The sequence below is a fragment of the Chelonia mydas genome, chromosome 3 (genome assembly GCF_015237465.2).
Source record: "Chelonia mydas isolate rCheMyd1 chromosome 3, rCheMyd1.pri.v2, whole genome shotgun sequence".
NCBI classification, from domain to species: Eukaryota; Metazoa; Chordata; order Testudines; family Cheloniidae; genus Chelonia; species Chelonia mydas.
Window position 1 is genome coordinate 202,813,302 of NC_057851.1, and position 26,352 is coordinate 202,839,653.

General features: G+C 43.5%; 1 protein-coding gene across 2 annotated transcripts in view; it reads right to left on the bottom strand.

Annotated features, from left to right (window-relative positions):
- The window catches only part of ABHD12 (abhydrolase domain containing 12, lysophospholipase), a 54,222-nt gene that overhangs the window by 9,136 nt on the left and 18,734 nt on the right, over positions 1-26,352 (bottom strand). For both annotated transcript variants that reach the window (XM_037896373.2, XM_043544215.1), the window contains exons 2-10: positions 23,081-23,205; positions 20,783-20,888; positions 15,338-15,457; positions 13,885-13,915; positions 10,253-10,298; positions 7,902-8,031; positions 4,403-4,440; positions 3,567-3,646; positions 2,051-2,133 (exon numbers count right to left, since the gene is read on the bottom strand). In XM_037896373.2, coding sequence (XP_037752301.1) covers positions 2,051-2,133; positions 3,567-3,646; positions 4,403-4,440; positions 7,902-8,031; positions 10,253-10,298; positions 13,885-13,915; positions 15,338-15,457; positions 20,783-20,888; positions 23,081-23,205 — 759 coding nt within the window. The remainder of the gene's footprint in view (positions 1-2,050; positions 2,134-3,566; positions 3,647-4,402; positions 4,441-7,901; positions 8,032-10,252; positions 10,299-13,884; positions 13,916-15,337; positions 15,458-20,782; positions 20,889-23,080; positions 23,206-26,352) is intronic.

Sequence of the window (26,352 nt, forward strand, 5' to 3'; positions counted from 1 at the left end):
AGTCTCTAAGGTGCCACAAGTCCTCCTTTTCTTTTTTCTGAATACTTGTTATTTCTGAGTAATATTTTGCCTGTCTATAGACAAGCAGTTCTTTACCGTAGACGGTTTTAGAAGTGAGAAATGATAGAGAAGCCAACAATTCCCATCTCTCCTTGCCCTTTGAAAAACAATGTTATCACCATTAAGCTAAGCTACAGTCACAATAATCAAAACTACTAGCTTCATCAAATTCAACACTTGTCCCTTCAAATGCAAATAGAGCCAGTTATCTTTGGCTTATTGTCCCTCTTCTCGAACAAACACCACTAATAAATAAGAGTCCCATTCATATTCTGCAAAGTTGGCAAAAGAATATGCAGCGCAGTGGATTGCTACAGAGTTTATTTTTCAAACAATAAAGAGTGAGCCCATCGTGTGTAACGAAACAACAAACTATTCCACTACACACTAATCAGAAAGTGCTTAATAGGGGACATTAGGGAGTTTTATGACCAACAAGTTTTGTAATTATATTTGGTGGTATTTCCAGGGAAGTTATAGTTACAAACAATTCCTACATAAAATTAACCACATTTCAGATTTTGTTAAAAACACCAATTAATATGATCTAAGGAAAAAATGATTAACAAGACCACTGGAGAATCTATTTGCTGGGGACCTCATCACCCCAGGGTAAGGTCAATAAAATGGTAGATTTTTTTTTTTTACTATTATAAAAGGAAATTACTGTGCATTTTGAAAAAGTGCTTTTACTACAAAGAAAGGGGAAGAACAGTCTAGTGCAGTGGTTCTCAAACTTTAGCGACCTGAGGACCCCCATTTTGATTTAAATTTTTTCACGGACCCTCAAGTCCCCTGCTCAGCCCCAGGCCCCACCCCCCCAACTCCACCCCTTCCTTCAAGGCCACACCCCACCACTTCCTGCCCCTCCTCTTCCCTGCCTCTTTCTGCCCCCTCCTCCAAGTTTACCCCATCCCCACTCCTCCCCCGCCCTCCCAGCGCCTCCGGCACAGTGCTGAACAGCTGTTCCCCAGCACGCGGGAGGCACTAGGACGGAGGGGGAGGAGTTGATCAGTGGGGCCAGTAGCCCTGGACATGATTCTGTCCCCTCCCCCGAGCGCACCCCATCCCCACTCGTCCCCTTCCCTCTCAGCACCTCCTGCATGCCGCTGAACAGCTGTTCCCTGGCATGCAGGAGGCACTGGCATGGAGGGAAAGGAGTTGAGGGAGGGGGAGGAGCCGATTAGCAGGGCCAACGGATCCTCTTGAATACCCTGGGGGTCCACGCACCCCAGTTTGAGAAACACTGGTCTATTGGCGAAGACAGAGGGCCTGGATTCTATTCATACTATGCCACAGATTTCTTGTGTGACCTTGGGCAAGTCACTTAACCTCTCTGTAGAGCTGCATGATCCTTCTCTACTGAGGTGTTGAGAGATTTAATTCATTAAGGTTTGTAAAGTGCTTAGATTCTTTGATGGCAGACCTACAAAAGTGGAAAGTATTATTAGAGAAAGCCTGGATCATGTCAGTTTATAACAGCCAAATCTCCAACTATCTAACTCTCTGAATAGGACAGTTCTATTCAACGTATTAAATAGAGACGTTTGTAAGAAACCAACAACAAAAAAATCGTATTTATAGACACCCATATAGTCTCTCACTTTTATGCAGTTTCTTTAGCTAACTAGTCAGATAGTTTTTCCCTTGCACAGGAAATAGCCTGTTGGTTTAAACAGCACCTAGACTATGATTAACTACATTAAAAAATGAAAAAGCAACCAAGAAAAAATGATACTGAGTTGTGTGTTGGAGTTTCCGGAGACAGAGCCAGACACACCCACACTTTTATACACCTATGTCACACCCAAGGCCAGTTAGGGCTGTTGAAACCTCCTTACGCAAGTTCCAAATGCTTCAGCAAAAAAGAAGAGAGACTGCAATTTGGCATATATTCCCATGGTGTTGGCTTTATTCTAGTCAGTCTCATCTATGAGCATATCGTTCAAAGGGCTCACAGGTCAGATCACAGATGAGAGTCATTACTTACTTCTCATCATTTGCAAATTTAATTCCACTCATTGTGATGGTGTCAAGGAAGAACCAGTCAAATCCAGGGAAGTATCTATATATCTGAAGAAAAAAAATTTTAAGTATATGAATAGACATATTCCACTGAACAGCGAGAGAGACCATTCCAGCCCGGAATAAGAGAGCATTATACACTACCAGATATCACTTCGGTTATTGGGGTATATGCATCCAAACTCACAGGTACTGCTGCAGAGACACTTCGCTGTTTGTCATTGTTTTGGCTACTAGTGCACAGTCATGGATGATTTTAAGGGCCAAGTTCTCCAAGCTAACATCAGCATTGCTGCTGCTTGAGTCCTTTTGGGTATCAATCTGCTGCTGTTTTACCCAGAATGTCACAAGAGCTCCCACAGGCCTGCCCACATTGACATGGCCTGCAGGTTTGCTTATTTGTGTGTTGGTTACCTCTGTTGGATGTCAGAGCAACTTCACCATCCACCCTGGGAAAACAGAAGTCTGGCTGCTAGGAAGAGATGTGACCATAAGGAGGTTCACCCAGCAGTCAGGTACCTGGCTTGCACAGGAGAGTCACTGGCAAGTAGTCAGGGTATGAGTTGTGGCAAAGCTTTCAACCCTGCTGTTTCCATGGAAACCCACATAGCTGCAAGGTAGGTGAAGTGTTTCCAGTTACATCACAGGACCAATCCTGCCCAGGGAGTGCACTTGTAGCAGCTACACATGGCCTTGTGACCATGAGGATTGGTAATTATTTTAGTCCAACCTTCAAACAGCTGTACACCTAAATGTACATGCACTTTGTGCACTCCTGATTTAGGAGCATAACACCGCTTATGTGCGGATGCCAGCTGGATTTGCATCTGCATGTGTGTGTACACAGCTCCATGCCTCAGGCAGAAGCGCACTCATTTGAAAGTCTGGGCCATTTTAACTTCTTGGCCCAGCTTCTCCACCACATTCAGCCAGCTCAAAACTGGACTGGTTGGCTATGAAATGGAATGTTGATTATTAAAGAGCACGGTTTTAAAAGCCCTAAACAGCGCGTACCCTGGCTGTATTTGATGCTCCTTTGAGCCTCCTCTGAGTGGCATCTGCACTCACATGCTACTCACTGTGAGTGTGTCAGTCATGCCTTATGTCAGCAGGGGACCATGCCTTTGCACTGGTGAACCCTGTGGTGGGAAACACAGTCCCCACTGACATAGCCAACTTGGTCTGTATTTCTCACCCCTGGATTTATTACTTTTCATTCCCAATTTTCCTTTTCTTGCATCAGACTCCAAATATGGTTGTTAATTTCATTTGTAAGGTGCATTTCTACAAAGGCATTTTGTGCCCTACATATCTTAGTCTAATAACAAACACTGGCAATCACCGGGAGGGAGGGTGGGGGGGGAGAAGGGCTTACAGAACTAACTCAGGTATGTGCTAGTACTGCCCAAGAGTAATTTTTAAATATGTTAAGTTTTTGTGACTAAAATTACGAGGTAATAAAAACTGAAGTCTGTACTTGCCACTGAAAACGGATGGCTTTTTGCTTCTTCACGTATATTAGTAAATGGTGATTCCAGTATTAGGGCATCTGGAGGAGTTTCTGAAATAGGAGCACACAGCACAGCCTGTTAATGCACTAAACACCGGTGAATTACGACAAAGCAGAGCAAATATATCAGAAGTGGAGCTACAGTGGGGCAATCTTTATATGCTAGAGATGCTACAAGACAGGGTACATTTGCAAAGTGAGACAATATTTTCTCCTCTCAGATATAGTGACATGAGTTACCCATTTCTTAATGTCTGAAAAGGTACATAAAACAATTACATGTGCCTCAGATCCTCCCTTGAACCACTGAGTTATGGCTGGGAACGTGTGCAGCACAAATATGCATACTGAGGTCACGGTCAAGCTCATGAAGTCATTTTAAAGAGCTGTGATGAATATTGGAAAGCTTTACAGTTGCATTTTTGGAGTGGGGAAGAAGCGGTATCTAAGTTAATTCAACCCTTATGAAAGCTGCCAAACTAAAAACTAAAATACTCCATCTAGCCATACGACATTAAAAGTTCTGAATAAAATAAAATAATTTTTGGTAATACAACCACCGAAGGAGAGAGACAAAGTTCACACTGACGGATGCCATGGTTTGCATTGGGAAAGGCTTACATAATACTAAAAGATAAGTTTTGGGGAATTATGTTCCAAGTAAGAGTATACTATACAAAAGCATAAGATAAAATTACTTTTGCAGTGAAGTCAGACCAAGGTAAGCGAGCAGATAACCAAGCAGCAGTTAGGGCCATACGTGCAACGTGTGCCACAGAGCAAGTGCCCCTTTCTCATTAGCCTTACCTCTTTCACAAAGACGTCGCACTAAATTTGTTGCAACTCTAAAAGGAAAAAAAATAAATTTAGTGTTAAATCAAGCGTTTTCGTTACTCGCTGTTAAAGACCAGCAGCAACTCAAAGCGATAGCATGCCGTACTGTCACTTGGAAGATCCATCTCTGAGACTGATCTCAAGACAGCTGCACTTCAAGCCAGCATCAGGGCTGGAAGTGTAGGCAACAGGGCAAGACAGTGAGTGGCTCAACTGACTGATGTTTTGCAATTCTTAACACTCGGATACTGGAAAGACTTTCAGAGGGCTTAAAGAACACCTCAAAATACTTCCTCCTCTTCCCTACTGCTCTGTTTTATATGACTGGAGATTAAAGGAGCTGCTATTCAGCCAGATTCCATTTCCTTGGACATAGAGGTAGCTAGGAGATGAGTCACAGTCAATGAGAGATGCAGGATTTTTCTTAAGTTCAGACACAGAATCTGCCCTCCCTAGTTCCTCATGCTTAAGGCTTCGAGTCTTTCAAGGAGGTCACGGATTCCGTGACTTTCCGGGACTTCCGCAGCTGCTGGCGTGGCTGACCTCAGGACTGCCTGAGCAGCTGGGGCAGCCCTAGAGTTAGGGGTATTTTTAGTAAACCTCACTGCAGGTCCCTGGCCGTGACTTTTTGGTTATTGCCCGTGATTTTTACTAAAAATACCTGTGACTAAATCGTAGCCTTACTCATGCTCCACGCACTCTCCTAACATGACCAGCATTCCTGCATTGAAACCTTCCAGCAGACCCCCATTCCCCCTCTTTTCACACATTGCTTCCCAAAGACTCTGCTTCCACAGGCTCTCCGGTCCTCTTACTGCCCACAAATTCTCCTCTGCTGGCCCCCACTACCGCTGAGCTCCCGTGACACACACACACTCTCTGGAATAGGTTTCAGAGTAGCAGCCGTGTTAGTCTGTATTCGCAAAAAGAAAAGGAGTACTTGTGCATCTTATGCTTGAGCTTATGCTCAAATAAACTGGTTAGTCTCTAAGGTGCCACAAGTACTCCTTTTCTTTTTGCGAATACAGACTAACACGGCTGCTACTCTGAAACCTGTCATTATGCAAGGCACTGCATTTAGCCGTATGGAGTGGAAATCTATCAACTTCATGAAAAAACTCGTACAGATACAGACATAAGATGCATCCGATGAAGTGAGCTGTAGCTCACAAAAGCTTATGCTCAGATAAATTTGTTAGTCTCTAAGGTGCCACAAGGACTCCTTTTCTTTTCACTCTGGAATAGGTAACTGTGCTCTGGGATGCACAGCTCAAGAGCTTACAAATTTCAGCTCATCAGGCAAGCTGAGACCTTGGGCCTTGTCTTCACCGCTATAAAAGCACTGGGCATGATCTTACCTAGTTTACCTCTTAGTCTTCATTGTGTTTTTGTCATGGGACAGCTCATGCATATTAGTTACCAAAAGGTAAACCACACCTTTTTCAGCTGTGCAGACAAGGCCCTAAAGGAGGACTGCGGGTTGAGTGGAGGGAGAGAAGATGGAAGCTTACAAATTTCAGATAAACACTTACCATTTAATATTCACACTTCACTGTTACCCATATGATTTGTGCAACAGCAGGCATTCCAGCAATACAGAACCGGTGGCAATTTGAGCGTGCCAGTATTTATAGAAATACAGCTGTTTATTAATTAAAGGCAGCACATTTTCAAAGACAGGAGAGAGACAGGCAGAAAAATCTGAAGTGACAACTGCATTCTACTGTACGGGCAGGGTTCTGGCAGGGTGTTTTGAAAAAAATTCCCTGCCCCTCCCCTTTTAAGACCAGACACTTATTCTCTCTTGTAAATATAAAATATCCCAGTGCTTCCATTGCAGGCTTTGCCTATCATAAACTACACACTATGATAGAATCATAGAATATCAGGGTTGGAAGGGACCTCAGGAGGTCATCTAGTCCAACCCCCTGCTCAAAGCAGGATAGTCTAATGTCTACAATGGTGACAGATCTGGGAACACATATCCTCATAGTGTTCCCATTTCCGTGGGGTAATTCCTCCTTTCAATTCTGGGAAGAGCTTTGCAATGTCGTTAACAAAAGTCAGCTCTCTCCAGAAATTCACTCAGTTCTGAAGTGCCACAAGTTAAATTTGCAGGCAGCTTAATACAGTGTTTCCCAAATGGTGGGTCCTGACCCACAAGTGGGACACAGGAAGGTTCTAGATGGGTTGCCATGTCCAGGGCCAAATTAACCCATCACTGGGCCCTGGCCTAGGTGCACACCTGCTTCTCCCAGCCCAGCTCTCAGGGGAGGGTGTGTGAGAATGAGCCTGCCCCACGCTCACCCCTTAGAAGTGGCTCCTGTCCTGTGCAGCTGGACCCAAGTCCCTGGTAAGGGCATCATGGTCTGGTGGACAAGGGCGCAGCACCCCTCAGGTTTGGCCAGGCCTCCCCATGACAGAGGAGCAGTCGCACCAAACCTCAGTGGCACTGTGACCCTAAGTATTGGGTCACAACTCCACTCATTCACATTTGGCCTGGCTGCTCTTCTGTCTTTATGGAGAGGTGGCTAGGCCAAACATGGGTGTTGCTGCAACCCCATGCGCTGGGTCACAATGCCCGGAGACGGGCCCAGCCTGTGGGACAGGAGCCGTGCTGAGGGGTGAGTGCAGAGCAGGCTCACTCTCCAACTCGCCCTCCCCTGAGGGTCTCCCCTGCCTGCAGGCCAGTGTTAGTGTCCCGGCGCCAGGGTGGAGGATGCATATATGCAATGGTGGTCGCAAAAGACAACAAAAAGCAGTTGGTTTGGTTGCCTTATTAAGTCAGTGATTCCAAAACTTTTTACTATGAACCAATAGCCAGACCGTGTCTGAAACGACTTCACAATCCGTATCCTGCCAATTAAGGCAATGCAGTCAGTTTTGTTGCTGCGTCTAACTTTTAAAGAATTTTTCATACTTCATTTCTACACGTGAAATCACCATTTTAACGGCTTAATTGCCCCAGTGCTGATCTGTAAATCATGCACATGTGCAGTTAGATAGTTTGAGAAATATATCTTCCAGCTACACAAAAATTTACCCTTTCAAGAGTGTACAGGATGGAATCCAGTGGGTATGGCTTTAAAAAAAAAACACACACTCAACACACTGGTATGAAGGGGTGCAACTCCACTGCTATCCATGGAACTGGGCCTGCTTACACCACTGATGATTCTTCCCCACTATCTGCCCATTATTTCTCTAATTACATGACGCAATGCTGATCTTACTGCCTTCTAATTTCCAATCCAGCCCTCTGGAATTTTAGGATACAAGTTCTATTCACTATCCCATTTCCTAAATTAAAAAGAGCAAAGAATGAATCTGAATTTAATCACTGCAAAATAATTTAGACACAAATCAGAATGGATTATAGCCACTATCCATTAAATGACACTACATTTGTCAAAGAACAACATAGATCTACTTTGATTATTCTAGAGAGCTGCCATCTGAATTGGAGGCTTACCCTGTGCCTAAGGAGTGCCCCCATATATAGACAGGATTGTCTCCACTTCTTGCTTTTATCCAGTCAAAAACATGGAGTGCATCATAGGTCATTCCTCTCTCTGACGGAGTGCCCACAGAATCTCCCCACCCTGAAACACAAATATTTTAAGTCACACCTAAGCCATCCAGCAAAATAAGGCATTTCTTATGCCTTCATCAATAAGCTGCATGCCCTCAACTGTGAAGGCATCTGAAACGTGAGAATATTCTTGCTTGCTGTATTGTATCCGCACGCCAAACTAAAGCTGGAAGGAAAAAAAAAAAAAAAAAAAAAAGACTGGCACAGCACAGTGTCTCAGCGTGTCTTGCTTAAAGCCTCAGTCAAGCTTCTACTGTTAGAACTTGGCTACTGTCAGCTGCCAGGCATATTGTAGGTTTGGCAGACAATGAAAGCAAGAGCTGGTGCTCCTGTTGGAAGTGAATGTTCCAGTATCCTGCATTTCTGGTTCCACTATAGGCCAGTTCTTGCATGCAGAGCGGCCACTTTCAGGTCTTAAATGCCTCTCCTCAGATTCAGATTCCAAGGCCAGAAGGGACCACTGTAGTCATCTAGTCTGACCTCCTGACCAGAGAACATCATCAAAATAATTCCTACAGCAAAGCTTTTAGAAAAACATCCAATCTTGATTTTAAAATGGTCAGTGATGGAGAATTTACCGTGACCCCTCGTAAGTTGTTCCAATGATTAATTTACTCTCACTGTTAAAAATGTATGCCTCATTTCCACTCAATTTGTCTAGCTTCAACTTCCAGCCATTGAATCATGTTAGACCTTTCTCCGCTAGACTGAAGAGACCATTATTCAATATTCGTTCTCCATTTAGATACTTACAGACTGTGATCAAGTCACCCTTAACCTTTTCTTTGTTAAGCTACATAAATTGAGCTCCTTGAGTCCATTACTAAAAAGCATGATTTCTAATCCTTTAATCATTCTCATGGCTCTTCTATGAACTCTCTCCAATTCACCAACATCCTTCTCAAACTGTGGGCGCCAGAACTGGACACAGTATTGCAGCAGCAGGCACACCAGTGCCAAATACAGAGGTAACACACACCAGCAAGAGCAAGGAACAAATTCTCAAAACATTTGGATGCTTGATCTCTAAAGAGAGGGGGTACAAGCTGTGCAGTAGATTCTGCCGAGACCTTGTCCAACAGAGTCGCTGCTGAGCTACAAGAGGTTGTTACTCAACAGGCATTTGATATTGGTTCACAGATCAGAACACCAGGATAATCTGTGGCCGACTGTAAGTAGCATATTTATATATATGGCTTGGGTCAAATCCTTCAACAAGCTAATGCAGGATTATACACCAACCCAGTCTAAGATGTTCACTTGGTCCTTTTGTGAGTTAAAATTAAAAGATTATGACAAGGAATTTTATGAGCTTTTGGAAACAATTTATATTTAAGACTTTTCTCCTTGAACAGCAGGTGTGAAATGCTCTGAAAGGGCAGCAACACGTTACTAGATCAAGCCTGGAGAAAAGATAGCATTCAGCCTGTGCGATTTAGGAAAAGAGTACTGAACTAAAACAGCCTATGCCTTGTACCACTTGTTAGCAGTGGAAATTGTATGGACTTCCCTGCATTACTAACAGTAGATGTAATGTAGATTTTGCTGAGCAGAGTTCCAGACATCCAATTGTTGCACGGCCAGTGGGTGGCATTCCCAATGAACTGCTTTCAAAACCTGTCTGCTGGAAGCACGCCAAAAGTTGGGGAGGGTAGTAAAGAAACCTATAGATAGCTCAGACTTTGTCTTAAAAAATACAGAGAATATATTGCTGCAGCAGTGGCCATTCAATCCATGAGTTTCAGGATGGTTCAGTGATTATGGCTCTAGCCTACAGCTGGGCAGACTTGGGTCCAATTACCTGCTCTGCACAGACTTCCTGGGTGACTATAGGCAAATCACATAGCCTCTCTCTGACTCAGTTTCACACCTATAAACTGGAGATAATAGCACTGCTGTGCCTCAGAGGGATGTTGGGACTGTGAGGCATTCAGATACTATCGTGATGCGGGTCATATAATTACATGCTTTGAGAAGGGGAAAAGGTAGTAAGATCTCATGGTTTATGTGCTACACAGGAAAAGACAAATCAGAGAAACACTGAAGAACGTAACACATTCTACTGAGATTTTAAGAACTCAATGAAAATTCAAGAAATGTCTAACTAACTGGTAACAGCTTCTGAAACTGTAAAAAACAGCAGTTAGCTGTAAGATCAGAATTAGCAGTGTCCAGATAAGACAGACAGAGCCAAACACAGCTTTCTAACAAACAAACAAACACACACTCACCTCGATAATCAAATGTGACTACATGGTAACCAAGGGAACTTAGAACCTAAACAGAAAAAGAAAGTATTTAACACACAGCCACAAACAGAGTAACAGCTGTACTGTCACTTAAACGTCACACCCAGCAACAGAGAGCTTTGTTCCACGGCACGTGTTCCAATTTATGGCAACGATCCAACATCTAGAAGAAGGGAATACGCAATGATCCAGGCAAGGGCTTGCACACATCCAATTATTTCAGATTGTAATTTTGTTTCTGCTTATTTCCCCAGCCTCAGACAGAGAGGAAGAATGGTCCTGTGGTCAGAGTGGGGGCCTGGAACTCATGACACTTGGGTTCAATTCCTTGATCTGCCTTAAACTTCAATGTGCCCATCGGCAAGTCACTTAGCCTCTGTGCCTCAGTTCCCCATCTATGCAATGGGGACAATAGGGGTGCTGTGAGAATAAACACATTAAAGACAGCTAGGTGCTTGGCTGCTATGGTAATGGGAGTCATAGGAGTACCTAAAATAGACAGACCATTCCACAGAGGTATTTGTTCTACATGCGCTCCCAGAAGAGTCTGAACATTTCATTGTTACCCTCATCTGGTTTTGATCAGTACTCCACACTCTTCCAGATGTGATGGCTTGAAGCAGAACCCTTAAGGTCGCTTTTTGTATAGCACCAGTAATAAACTACAAGACGAACCACTCAAGAGCCTTACAGTTTTTCTAAATGTTCCCTTGAAGCATGAATTTTTTCTTTGAGACTGTAAATACTCACTCGGCTTTATAGTTTTGCACAAGTGACAGTGTCTTAAGGAAGCACTATTTGCATCTGTATGAACACCAGCTTTAAGTTTGGGAGAACAATAGACAACACCTTGCCTTGTTTGTATCAGTGCAATCTGAAAAATCAAGCAAAAATCCAAAGGGAGACAGATATCATTCCGGCTACAGCCTCTTCTGGAACTATTTTACCATTAGGGATTTCAAAATTCTGCTGCTGTCTACCCCACACCCCAACCTTTAGATTTTTCAGTGAAACAGTACAAAGGCTACCTTATTTATATTATTCAAATGTACAAGCTGTTCCTACCCAGCTGATACATGGAATATATTTTGTGGATGCTTGTGAACGTTTAATGACATTAACATGTATGATAGATCGAAAGTGGCTGTTTTAGATTTTGAATGTTTTTAACAAGCACAAACGTCTCATCTAAAACAAATTGTTCAGAAAACTGGTCTGTTATCATGAAGATTTACATTTATGTCTTAGCACTGATGACTCTTGTAAATTCTGTTGCAAACAAGCAAAAAATTGCCACATTAACAAAGGAATTTGTTTTTAAAATGCCTTAGCAAAAGTGATGTTAAAGTTCCAGATCTTAACCACTTTGTACCAACTTACAACATTTTAAAGGACCTACAGTGGCTAAAGTCTATTTTGGCATTTTTAGGTCTTGTCTACATAAGAAAATTGGAGCAATCAGGGCAACTCCTTTGTGTGAATACTTTGAAACTAAGAGTGGCCTGTTCTAGTCATCAGGCACATGGCTATTAGGTTTACAAGACTGATTTACTCTGACACATTCAGTGTGGTGCGCTGGGGGATAGCGGGTAAGGAAAGGCTGGCTCTATACATTTTTCAAGAACTATAAACAGAACCTTTTTGCTGTCATGCCCCTGGATGGTACACAGGACAATGTCTTCCCTACAACTCTTTGTGCTTGTGTCCAATAAATACGTAGTTCCAAGACACAATGCTCTCATTGTTTCAGTTACTGCTGTGAACAGGACAGGCCTGTGATATGCAGAACAAAGAAGCCTGGATCAGCTCTCCAACACCACAACAAAGGTCACCAAAAGAATAGGGTGACAGTAATTACGTATAAGGCTACGATTTCGTCACAGAGGTTGCGGAAGTCACTGATTCCGTGATTTCCAGAGACCTCAGTGCCATTGGGGCACCACAGCAGCCCAGCCAACGTGGGACCTCTGCCACTGACCAGCCGGTGCAGGCCCCCAAACTCCCCAGTCACCACAGGCAGCGGGGGAACCCCAGCAGCTCCCCAGACCTGCAGGGTGGCAGGGAATCCCCCCCCAGCTCCCACCCCAGAGCTCCTCAGCCACCCCTGGCAGCAGAGGAACTCCAGCAGCTCCTGCCGCTGGCAGGAGCCCCTCCCAACTCCCAACCCCCATGAGCGGCAGGGCCCCCCCAGGGATTATGGATTACACTATTCCTAAACAGTGTAATCCATAATCATATATGTGCCTATACAGGGCTTTTCATCAGCTAACCCTGAAGTGCTTTAGAAATTATTATGCCAAGACACCAGGGTGCGTTTAGGGGAGGGGCAGAAACTCAACTTCAACGGAGCATTGTCAGTGGACATCGCAGGTTTGTCTCCACTCCCACATCACCAACTTTCATATTGGTCTTAGCAGGTCCGTGTCTAAAGATTTGCATTTTCTTCTTCCCTGGCACCACCACCCAACTACCGGAGCTGAGAAGGGCTGCTCCACTCCATTTCTCTCTCCTTCCACTAGCTTACTCATTGTTGTTTCTCAATTTTTCTAGTGATCTTCTTCACACCTCACCAAAATAATCACCCCCGAACATCTGATGCTCATCTATTTTCCATGCAGCAGAGTGACATTATCTTGATCTCATTGCTGCAACCTGCAAGACATACCAAGTTGCTCAGAAATTTGTAATCTGGGCAAGGGAAGTTAGGGAAAACTACCTGAACTGCTCCATCTTTTCTAAGGAGCTCTGGTATTTTCCAGACTCTGGGCAACTCCACTGATGCTCAGAACCTACAGGCAGCCCCAAAGAAAGGGGTCAGAACCTAGCCAATTTGAGTTTGCTGCTACATGACTTACAGAGGTTTCTTTTTTACATACCATTGGCAAATGGACCAAGTATAATTTTTGAGTCCAGCTGTTACAACCTATATGAGATGAGCTGACTGAGGCAGGCAGGTTAAGTGACTTGTCTAAGGTCATGCCACAAGGCAGCAGCAGAGCCAGGACTAGAGCCCAAGTGTCTGCACACTCAGTCCTCTGCTATATCCACTAGACTACGCACAGGCTCCATTTATTTCAGCAGTTGTGGTGTGTTTTTTAAACAGACATTGCCTGCTCTTCTTGCTCATGTATACAATAACTACAAAGCTAATTTGTCCATTTGGGCAAATGGAAAATGTCTTACAGAATGCAGTGGTTCCCAGGAAACTAAAAATCGAGATATTTTCATTACGTTCTCTTTAAACACTAGGTGCCATGTTGCCGAAACTCAGTTGCTCTTTGTTTTGGAGGAAAAGAAACAGTCATCTGCCTCTTTTGAGTTGCCAAATTGCGCTGGATAAATGACCTGAATTAAGAAGGCTTTGCTAAAGGGAATTTCACAGGATAAGCAGCATGGCAATCAGATCGTTTTACAGGCACCAGCACTCTGATACCAATTATAAAGGGAAAGATATAATCTAGAAATCCAGGAGATAATACTCACAGGCTTGTAGAACTAATTCGTTTTCTATAAAAGTACAATAAGGCCAGGATATTTTGTGATGACACGTTTAGTGCTTTTATTTGCTCAATCTGTGTAATGCAACAGTTTGGAGGACGCATGGAGTCACTTACCTTGTAAAGTTCCACACGGTGATCCCCTCCTCTGTGAAAGGAAATTTAGGGAAAGAGGAGGAAAAGACATTAGTATTTAAGATTCCAAAGGCACATATCTTCAGAGTTGTACTTTTTTCTCCAGGTCTCTAATTAAATATGGACAAATGCTGGTATTCTACGAATATACATTTTAAATACCTTACCTAACTATTGCATTCCCTGTAGTGTAGACACTCTCTAAAATGGATGTTGGCTTCAAAAGAACATGGGTGTTAATGAACTCTCAAATGTGCCAATACTCTTTGGAATAGGGCAGTGGTTCTCAAACTTTTGTACTGGTGACCCCCTTCAAATAGCAAGCCTCTGAGTGCGACCTCCCCCTTATAAATTAAAAACACTTTTTAATATATTTAACACCATTATAAATGCTGGATGCAATACAGGGTTTGGGGTGGAGGCTGACAGCTTGCAACGCCCCATGTAATAACCTCGCAACCCCCATGGGGTCCCGACCCCCAGTTTGAGAACCCCTGGAATAGGGTGACCATATAGCAAGTGTGAAAAATCAGAACGAGGGGGTGGGAGGTAATAGGAGCCTAAAAAAGAAAAAGCCCCAAATATCAGGACTGTCCCTATAAAATCAGGACATCTGGTCACCGTACTTTGGAATATACAGATTGGTAAGGAAAAGGGGACAGACACAGAAATAGGATGGTAAGCTTGCCCACACATGCTGATGCCTGCGGAAACCGCTGATGTAAGGTCCTACCATACTAATGGTTTTTAGCACCCCAGAACAAAGCCCTGAGAATTTACACACACACAAAAAGGTATCTACAGTTATTCTGGATTTATAAAATGCTCCTATCCTACGCTCTAAACACATATCCAATATAAACACAATAACAAAACTTACACAAACTCAACAACTGCTCTCTCTGCCTTTGTTTTCCTTTCCTCAACATGAAATTATAAAATGAACTGACGGCAGCATCTGGCATTCGTGTTTCGGCTGCACATGAGCAAAGTGGCATAGCCAACTTCTCACCGCTATTTTCATTCCGCAGTTTACGTGGCCAGACATTTGACAATGCTGGAAATAAGTGCTCCCTTCCCTCCCACACTTGACCCAGTAAGTTCGAAAGCTTCTTGCCACTCCGCGAAGCATATGGAACACTCATCCTGTCCCACTCATACCCAGACCTCTGGATGAAGGAGTGTGATAGACAATGCATTGGAAAGGCAACTGATGACAACTCATTCCAGCAGTAAATCCAGCGTAGTCAGTTCTCCCTTCCCCACACTTATTAAATCCAAAGTATTTCCATTTTTAAAAAGAGATGTTATTTTTTAACCCACAGAAACAAACTGCTCTGGCATTATCTGGCCCGATTTTGGAATCCAATGTAAACAAGAATACATACAATTGAAGAAATGCTATCCCTCTTTATAACTGATGCTTGTTCCTTACCTAGTTCCTGCATTTCCGTGCAAGTAAAGGATTACAGGATGGTTGGATCCCAAAGTGTCCTCATACCATGGCTGGCCTTTGCTTTGAGCATCCTTCCATAAGGCTGCAGGAACGGTGTGCCTAGGTACGAAGACAGAAAATTAATATGGCTTGGTTACTCAACTTTCCACACTCTAGATCAGAGATTTACCTCCCTCAGTAGGACTCAAGTGCAGCCAGACACATGTAATGCACAAATTATTTTAGATATCAACTAAGCCTTTGAAATAGCAAACACTACATGCTACAGATCTGTACTTTTCAATCCATTTGTACTATATTATAGCTCAGTGGTTACAATACAAGTAGGCAGAGTCAGGCCAGCTGCTATGATTTTTCCCATCTAGCTCGGGAAAGCTCAAGATTCAGCTTCTAAAAGTAGTCTTCACCAAAGCTCTCCTTTAAGACAAAAGGTTAGGAAAATGTATCCATGTCTTGCCCCAAAATTTCCTTTTTTGGAATAATGAGGTCGACAGATCCATGATATTGGGTCCTCTGCTCTATGCAAGCTTAGAGGCAGACCAAACTTGTCAGTGGTTGGGGAGGCGTAGCTCCACCTCTGAGCCAGTTGAGACATTTCCATGGCCTCGGGAAAAAAAACTAAGCACTCCCTGGGTATGTCATCACTTCAAAGAAAAGCCCACAGCACCAAGTCTCTGAGTCCATGACCTGGTTTGGGTACAAGGCTAAAAATAGCAATGTCTGACATTCCAACTTGGGCTGGTGTCTCTACACTGCTATTTTAATCTCATTTATAATATCTGTATCCCATGTGATACAGTAATATTTAAGTGTTTTTTCTGTAATCACCGAACAGGAGAGAAGGATGGATGGAAGAATAATTTCTTGTGCTCTATGGAGCCGGGGGTTACTCTTTAGTATGAAGGCAGGATCAGTTCAGAGTGCTCCTTTAGCCTTATGGAATGTGCAGTATTGAGGCTCCACAAAAATCATCTCCTAACTCAACTTGCTATGAGACATGGCTGTCATCAGAAAAGGCCATTTTAATGGTTAGAAAGTAATGGGACACCTTCACAAGCAGCTCAGACGAAGGGCCTGTAGTGATCCTGAGAACCAGGTTAAGATCCCACAGAAGAACCTGATGCACATCAAGAGGATGTAGAAAAGATGCTGCTCTCAGAAGAAATGCTGGGCATTGGGGTAAGATGGAATTCACGACTTGCCTATTGCACTAAGCATAGCAGACAAAGCAGCAACTTGGCCTTTGAAAGTCTGAATTGTCAGGCTTAACCAGAGTCCATTTTGAAGAAATCGGAGAATATGCCACACCGATGCAGATGTGGGGGGTGATATCCTGCTCCTAGCACCAATGGTTAAAGCTCAACCAGGCTCTTGAATCTGCTGAATTAGATTTATTCCTGGAAACTAATAACCTCTTTGGTTTAAGAGGCTCTGTTCAAAAATCAGGCAGTTAGGTTAAAAAACCTGATGCATGACTGGCCCTTGCAACAGCATATCCCTTATGGATGGAAAGCAGATGGGCGGACTTTGTATCATGTAACGAGATCAGAGAACCAAGGCCTCTCGGCCAAAATGGGGCTACCAGAATTACCAGTGCTGCTTCTCTCCTGAAGCACTCTGGGGAGGAGAGACAAACATCAGTCCCTTCTGGCCATCGCTACAAGGCATTTGTTGCCTTGGCTCTGTGATCCCACCAGCAAGAGAATAATACTGAAACCTTGTAATTCAGGTGGGAGGCAAGCAGATCTACCGCTGTAGAGTTTCAGTGTAGACACTATCTACTCTGATGGCAGGGTTCTCCCGTCAACAGAGATAATCCATCTCCCTGAGAGCCAGTACTTAGGTCAATGGAAGAATTTTTCCATTGACTTAGCACAGTCTGCGCAGAGACTTAGGTGAGCTTAACACCATTCAGGGGTGTGGATTTTTAACACCCCTGACTTAAGCAGTTAAACCAACCTAATTTTCTAGTATAAACCAGGCGTACATTTCTTTACCAGGAGATGAAACACCTCTGGGTGTAGTTTCCATTCTGAATTATTTAACTTCTGCCTACAGAGCCAGGTCACCTGTAACGTTCAATTCTGCCTTGGATGTGAAGGGAGCACGTTGATTGCAGATTCTCCTTTGCCCAAGTCATCAGGAAGTGTGTTTCTCTTTGAAGGACTGTAGACCTTGTTCCTTTTGTCTGTTGATGTCTGACATGACTGACTGGTGTTGTCTGTCCTGATCAGGATTTGAGATAAGTCCAGCTATGGGAGAGGAGCCCTGAGATCATACTGGACTGCCCTGAGCTCTTGCAAGTTTATGCTGTGCTTGCTCTCCTGTTTAGACCAGATCACTTGGCCAGAACTTGACCCCATGTGAATGACCTAAGAATCTTCCTGGGTGGAGATACCTTTGCCACAATAGTGTAGGCAGGGACAGGAGGAAGCTCTGCAGTGGCCTGATGTGAGCACTGCCCCACTAAGAATATCCATGCAGGAGACCACCACTCACAGAAGAGACCAAAGCGTATAAATGGGAACTCCCTTGAGAGGCTGACTGTTTTCATAAGATTTCTCTACTTCTCCTATCTTTCCTGCAACAAGCAACGTTGTACAGGACCAGGACTGTTCCCACTCAGAGCCCAGGAACACTCAGACCCTTAACTGACTCCTTCACAAAGCTGGAGCTCTGCGGCATCCTTATTGCTTTGGTGGCACCCATGACAGACTCCAGGCGAGGCCTGGACAAGGTGGGCACCCAGGAAGGGGGAACATAAACCCCGTCCTTTCCAGGCTGACTTTAACATTACTAGCAATTTTATAAACTCTTACAGTACAGTTGCTAAACCAAAGGCAAGGACTCATACTCTTCTGTTGAGTTCTGACAGCAAAGCTTAGGAAGCATTTGAGAGATTGTCGAATTGGGATCTGGAGATAGGTAGACGTCACATCTACTGATGTGACGCTAATGTACCATCCATCTGTCTTGAAGTCTGACTTTATTGTACGGCTCTCTTGAGATACTTGATGTCGGCAAGTGCTCTGAAGCCTTCTGACTTCTTTTTTTTTTTTTTAAAACTAGAAGAATATGGCATAAGAGAGAGGTATCTCAGACGGCCACACAAGGCCGCCCCTTGATCCTCCCTCCTCCTCCTCCCCTCCCATGGAGAGGAGGACATTCAAAGGGAGTCCTTGGTTATCTGCTGTACTGGAAGATAGGAGTAGACATATGCTGATGGCAAGGAATAGCCCTGAAGCATGGCAGGGCTGGGCGGCGGGGGGCATGCTATGGAATGGAGGAAAGGGTTAGCCCCAATGGCCCCTTACCAGGTTCTCTTTCCCTGGCTCCCTGCCGCCACCACAGCAGTTGCAGGGGAAGGGCTGCGCAGCTGCTGCACGGTGAACAGATATGGCTGTGAGAGCAGGCTCCAGAGGCTGGATGAACAGCCTCCCTGTCCCTTTGGTACAGTGCTTCAACCTACACTCCCCAAGCATTGTGGCGGGGGGGGGGAACGAGGGAGTCACTACTTGCTGTTCCCTGGAAGGTTTTGCTGTCAACTGCGCCAGGCTCAGGGGATTTTGCCATGAAGGTGCTGCCATTGCTTGCAGGGAGTTGTCCTGCTGAGGAAGGGAGGTGGTAGGAAGCCCGGCCCCTGCCTGGGCATTTGAGAAAGGCCTGGGTCTCCAAGAACAGGCACAGACCTCCATGCATGCCCTCAATCAGCAAGGAAGATGCAGGAGACAGTGTCTCATTTCCTCTCTCAGCCTTTCCTGCCAGGCTGCGTTCCATCTGAGCGAGCAAGGGTACAGAGGGAGTGCCAGCTACTAAGGAGAAAGAAAATCCTCTCTGCCAATAAAGGCAGACCCTGACTGCCTGGAGATTTTAAGCCATGTTTTCCCCCCTTCTTTTTCTTCTTTAAATTTGCTCTGCAGAAGGAAGGAGCTGGTCTGCCTGCAGCTGAAGAGGCAGACAAAATCTGGGAGTTTCTCAGAGGGGGGAGCCACATGTCCCCATCTTTGATTGACAGGTTTGGTCTACCTGCAAGGATGCACAGCTCAGACTATGCAATGTCATGGATCTGTGGACCTCATTACAAATAAAGAATTTTATGTTATAGGCTATTATTGCACCATTCAGAAGAGAATACTCCTTCCAATCAGTTCAAGTTTGAAAGACCCCCATCCTGTCACTGTATCAGTGATATGACACACAAACTACAATACAAACTCAAACGGACTCCCAGGATTCATCAATTTGACTTCACTGGGTGGATCACTAAAAACTAGCCCCACCTCATCCCATCCCCCATGAGCTGCCTAACATTTTTTTAGCTGGTTGCTACTCTTACATACATCTCAACTCCGTAGTGAGTATCTGAGGGGTAGCCGTGTTAGTCTGTATCCACAAAAACAACGAGGAGTCAGGTGGCACCTTAAAGACTAACAGATTTATTTGGGGATAAGCTTTCATGGGTAAAAAACCCACTTCTTTTCCATGCATCTGAAGAAGTGGGTTTTTTATGCACTAAAGCTTATGTCCAAATAAATCTGCTAGTCTTTAAGGTGCCACCAGACTCCTCGTTGTTAACTCTGTAGTGATCTCTGTTCTTTTTAAGACAGAGGGAACTTTCTTCATGGTTATAAAAAATTAGAAAAAAAAACAGGTGCAATGAGAGAGAATAGAAAGCTATCAGTAAAGGTAGATGTTCAAAACTAGCTCACTAGTCATCTTGAATGCTGACCGGCTCAAAAAAAGTTTATGCAGCACCAGTCACAACATCTGTAAGCCTCAGATGACGCACTGAGAACGCAAGAAGCTGCCTATAGTTAAGCACCTTAAACTCTTCTCCATGAACTAAAGTGACAACTGAATTTCAGTAAAAAACAAACAAAAAAAAAACAAACCAATACTGATTTGTGCTGGTTAGAATATGAGCAAAGCCTCTTCATTCCCCAACTCTCTAGAGAACATTTTTCCTCCCACACTCTGAATACTCCGATCCTCTGTTTCTACATTCCACTGCAATGATTTTACAAAACTGAAGAACATGAAGACATGGATGATGAGCAAACCTCTAATTCATCAGCTCGCCTCCACAGTCCAGGGACATGACCTGTCTAGCAATGCAGGGCAACACCTTCAAATTTCCAAATTAGAAAACTTCCCTGCATTCATGATTTATCTGTGTTTTACATGCTGCTAAAACTTAGTTCAGTTGAGGTCCAGAGATTTACATACCTTTTAGCATGAACTCTGCCCCTAACCTGAGAAAGATACACACATGCACAGATGAGCGTAAGCAATGGTCATGACCATTGACTAGAAAGACAGTTGTTGAGAGACAGGGTTTCTGCACTGGGATCCAAAGTACTATCTCCACACTAAGGATACAGAGGACATGCTAAGGGATGTCAGGGGGAGCATAATTTTACATACCAGACTCCAATGGTTACATCCTCCTCTGGCTGAAGGTAATAATTATAGGTGTGGTTTAAGCCTTGATCCTGTGGCCTTTTCAAGTCAATGAAATACGGAACCCTCACTGAAACAAAGGAAAGAGTGAAAGGTCAGAAACTTGAACTTTTAAATTCTATTTTCTTGCGAGTCAACACTGCTAATTGCAATGCAACTCTAAAACCTGTCCAAAAAACCGCAACGTGTTTGGAGAATAATTTTACATTTGTCTGTTGTGCCAAAAAGACATTTTGTCGCAGGTGAAAATGGGTAACTGGCTACAAGTACTGGGAAGGTATAAGCATCGAGGAAGGAAAAGAATTGCTCAGAATGGTACAAAACAGGTATAACTGGAAGTAATGGGATGAAATGAGGAAAAAGGAAATTCAGGGAGCTTTTCCTGATATTTAGCCTCATGGTGGAGAGCCATTAAAGTGGGAGCAGTCTTTCAAGTGGAAGCCCTGTAACTTGAGACATATAAAAATTAGACTGGGAAAAGCATTGTTTTTTAATTTTTATATTTACATAAGAATGGCCAGGCTGGGTCAGACCAAAGATCCATCTAGCCCAGTATACTTTCTTCCAACAGTGGCCAGTGCCAGGTAACCCAGAGGGAATGAACAGAACAGGTAATCATCAAGTGATACACACACACAATCTTTGTCAAGGTAGACTGATTTAAATCAAAATGACTTAAAATCACTGATTCTAATCACTATTTAAATCAGCAATTAGGAAACCCTGATTTAAGTAACTTACGGTTTGGTTTTTTTTGCATTTGTACTTTTTAGTCATTTTCCTAAAGAAAGATAGTCATTCACTGGTAACCATTAAAACATGTTAATTTGCAACTAAATATATGCTTTACACTAAATTTGATGTTTCTTTTTGCTAAGCAGGAGGATATGCTAGATCTATACATAGTTTGATGCTTCTTTTTGCTTTTTCGCTTTACACATGCTAACTACTGTGTTAGGAGTGACTTAAAGGACTAATACCGTATAGACAGAAGAAGTTCCCCTCAGACAGGTATTCCATAATTTCCCATTACAAGGTCTCTTGTGCCTCTCTCTGAAGCACCTGGAGTTAGTGTGTCTAGGGCAGAGTTTTGTCAGTACAGGTGCTAGTCAGAGGTGTGGGTGTGGTCAGGAAACAACCCCCTCCCCACCCATATTCCCACACATAGGCCAATGCTGGCAAAATCCTCTGCCTCGATGCAGCTATCAGAAGAATGCTTCTGTCAGCACAATTAACCTTGTTCTGGAAAGCAGTGTTACTAGGCCAACAGAAAAACTCCTTGTCAGTATAAGCTGCATCTACACTGGGGGCTCTGGTGGTATGGCTATGCTGACAAAGCATTTGTAGCATAGATAAGGCTTGAGACAATACAAGACTAAGACTGCTGATCTGATAATATGGAAAATCCTATGCAGTAGTATTTGCAAGTGATGGTGTAAATGCGCCACTGACGAGTCACTGTTTCTTCTGCTACAGCCAGTATATTTTCCTAAAAATGCTTTTGGGTGAGGAACTGCAGTCTGGAAAACTAATGCGCTGTCAACAATTTCAGTTGTTTTCAGTTGAAATAGGATCTTGATCATCTGAATACTCTCCATTTGCATCTTTAATAATCCCTTTACAGATTACATTCTATTTTGTTTTCTTTTTCCACAGGTATAGTCTCTGATCATTTCAGATTAAGAGGCTAATTGGAGTTCGGCTGCTATATCTATATAAAAACATACTGTTACCACAATTAGCATTTAAGCCATAAACTTGAAGAGGCTACCTGCCTCCTAATTCACAAAACCTATAAAAAGGCACATCCTTCACAAACCATAACTGGATGGGGGAACAAATATCACAACAGTTAAACAAATTCAGAGCTTCTTAATGCACAGAAGTGTTTTTTTTAATTTGCTAATTATTTTGGGCAGTTCCCACCATGGAATTTTGATGGACACCAAAAATACAGCTGCCTCACATATGAAAAAGCAGCCAACACCCTACGCCTTAGTTGGCTGAAGTACAATGGCCAAAGGATTTTTCCAGCTTTTTGGCACAGGACAAAGTAGGGAGAACCAATACACATTTGTCACACATGGGTGCAATTGTCAGACTAACATACACAAGTAGGAAGACAAATACAGTGTCTGATTTGCTAAAAAATTTTAAAAAGCAACTCTGGCAAAAAAAAAAAAAAAAAAGTTTTATCAGCTTCATTTAAAAAAAAAAAGAGAGAGAGAGAGAGAGAGAGGAAAAAAGGACATGAGCACTTACCAAAATTTAAGAAGACCAGCTTCACCTGAATAGCAGGACAAAGTTTGACTAGAAACGGAATGGCTATGTATACTCCCAACAACCAGATTAACAACTTCCGTAATCGGAACCACAATCCATATCGCCTGTAAGAGGAGAAAAGAAAAATAAGATGTCTGAATATGGATTTTGATACTTGACTTTATACAGCCATTCCTTAAAAAAGGACAGTATATTTCTATAATATACATGCACATAAAGGAAATAAACAAAGTAGCCATATTATTTAGACTGATAACATCAGGACAGGAAAATAAGAGATGCAGTCCAAAGAACAGAACAGAAGATTTCCACAGATTTTATTTTTTCTGCTGACTTTCCAGATTTCCAAGTCTGTGGTGTGGAGGAGGTAGTTTGCATAACACTGCTCCTCTGATCTTTGCTTGAAACATATTTGAGTGCACTTCTTGTTGGAATCATTAAGAGACAGATTCTGATCTCAGTTACTTTGCTGTACTTCTGGAATAACTACTTTGAAGAAAGATACACTGAAGTCAATGGAGTTACACCATATTCATTGCAGTGTAATGGAGCAGACCCTGGCTCTAAAACAGCAAGCCCCTGGGATTACACAGTTGTCTTACATACATACATACATACATACATACACACACACACACACTTACAAGTTAAATGAACAAACAACAAATCATCGTTTAGAAAATCTTGAATTACTCAAGTGAGTTTATCTATAATCATTTATTTATTTTACTGAGTCCAAACAGATGCCAGGCACCTTACAGCAGAGTGAGATAGTCTTTTGTCCCTGCCCTAAAGAGCTTACAATCTCAATAAGACAAGAAAGAAACAACAAAATAAAGGGGTAGACGAGGAGAGACAGTGGACAGGATAACAAGATTACTCAAGGCCTAGTTTATTATTTATTAAACTCTGATAATTGTGCTTGGCACTGTACTAGGCACAGAAGACTACATAGTTTCTGCTGTGAAGAACATGCACTCTAAATAAGGTAATAGTTAAAAAAAAATCACTCGTGTCTTTTTAAAAAAAGAATCAGGCTGTATATTCCTAGATTGGTAAAAACTACTCATGTCCTTTAAGTTTTTCCTGCCTTAATTTTGATAGCTTTCCTGTACCTGACATATAGTCTAATGCAGGGGTGCGCAAACTACGGCCCGTGGGACCATCCTTCCCGGCCCCTGAGTTCCTGGCTAGGGAGGCTCACCCCCGGCCCCTTCCCCACTGTCCCCCCTCTCCCGCAGCAATGCCGCCGTGTGGGCAGCATGGCTTGCGCCTGCCCACCTCCCAGGCTTTCAAATAAGCCTGTCCTGCTGCTCTGAGCGGCATGGTAAGGGTAAGGGTAAGTTGGATAAGGGGCAGGAGGCCCCGGGGGGCAGTCAGGGGACAGGGGAGGTTGGATGGGGCGGAGGTTCGGGGGAGGGGAGTGGTCAGGAGACAGGGAACGGGGGGGGGGGGGGGGGCTGGATAGGGGGTGGGGTCCTGGGGGGGAAGTTAGGGATGGGGGTGTGGATAGTGGTCCCAGGAAGGGGCGGTCGGGGACAAGAAGCAGGGGGGGTTGGATGGGTCGGGGGTTCTGAGGGGGGCAGTCACTAGGCTGTGTGGGGAGGTACAGCCTTCCCTACCCGGCTCTCCATACCATTTTGCATGTAGCAGTTACTCTGAAGATGCACAAGAACAGATCTTTTGACTAAAGTGTTGTCATTTTTCCAAGGTCACTTTTAAAAAATAAACACTTAAAAGGCATGGAAGACAACATGACAAGCTAAAAGTTATATTCTGCCCAACTAAGAGGATATTTATTACTTAATACAGGAAATATTTCTATAAATAACAGGAGGACAAAGGTTTCTTATATGAGATCTCTGATAAATCTGGGCTGAGCTTTGAACAGCTTCAAAGTAAATACAACTTCCCACAAAAATTTTACTTATATTTGCAAACCATTTTTTTCAGAGTATTTTCTAAGAAGATACCAACTCCAACAAATAAGATCTTCAGACCCTGAATATCTTCTCTCCAAAAATAAGTTATTAGACACTAAAACAGTATATACACAGTACTGCATTTATAAATATTTGTTGATGAACATCCACTAGCCAGGTGCAGTGAAGAAACCAGCCCAGACCTTAATCAGTAATGCCTCAAATCCAAATAAAATTCTTCATGCCATTCAGATTTCCTTGCTCTGTACCGACAGATAGTTGTAAAGCTGACATACCAGCAAACTATGTTCCATATACGGAGGACAAAGTGTAACTAGTCCTCAGTACCTGGAATTGTTTGCATATGAAAGCAGAGGTCAGTTATTACAATATGCAAGGTGCTATTCATCTCATATAAGCTGTTTATAGGAGCTGACACAGGAAATGTGCCCAAAGCAGAGCTAAACGCCATAACACTGAAAGACTGGGAAGAATCAAATCCCTGGATCTCTTTTCCAGCTCTTATCACTCAAAATGTTTCTCAAGTAATTTTAAATATTCCTCCAACCAGCCCATACCCTGAATGGTTCAACAGAAAGCTACTTTAAATTCTGGGTCCTCCTGTCCAGAACTCTGCAATGAAGAGGTGAACAAGAAGCAAAACATCCATTACATTTCCAAGCCTTACCCCTAGTTGCCATACTCTCTAGATATTAGGAATGAGGAAGGGAGGGAGCTGGTGGGGGTAATGTGGAAAAACAAGGGAAGGGGAATGGTAACTGAGCAGTGGACTAGGCATTAAGTTGGCCCCAAAACACACACTCTGTGTCGACATCAGAGCACAAGCTCCATAACTGGCCAGTGACTTTCTGCCCATTTGTATCTGACGTGCTGGGAACCAACCCTGCTTCTGGACAACAGAGGAGAGCAGAAGAACCCACATGGGCTCTGGGTTCTTGTGGTAGTAATAGAACCCACTAGTTTTGCCTACCTACAAGGTGGTCATGCTTGAGAGGAGCCTATCAGCTGTACTCCCTTACCCTCATACACAACCAACTGGAACCTTGATAGAAGCCTTATGGGTTACCCCGGACCAAAGCCCTGAAGCAGGACCTTGTGGACACACGGGACCCCAGTAACGAGCGAGTATTGCAAGAATGAGGAATCGGTCAGCACTGTGCTCAGCTGATGCGGCAACTCATGGTGTCATCAGGTGATCGAGGGACATCTATCTAGAACACATCACCAAACATCGGCAATACTGGAGTGCCAGTGAGAAGCAAAGTCGGGAAAGTAACTGACAAACTTCCCTGATGGATTGTATTTTCT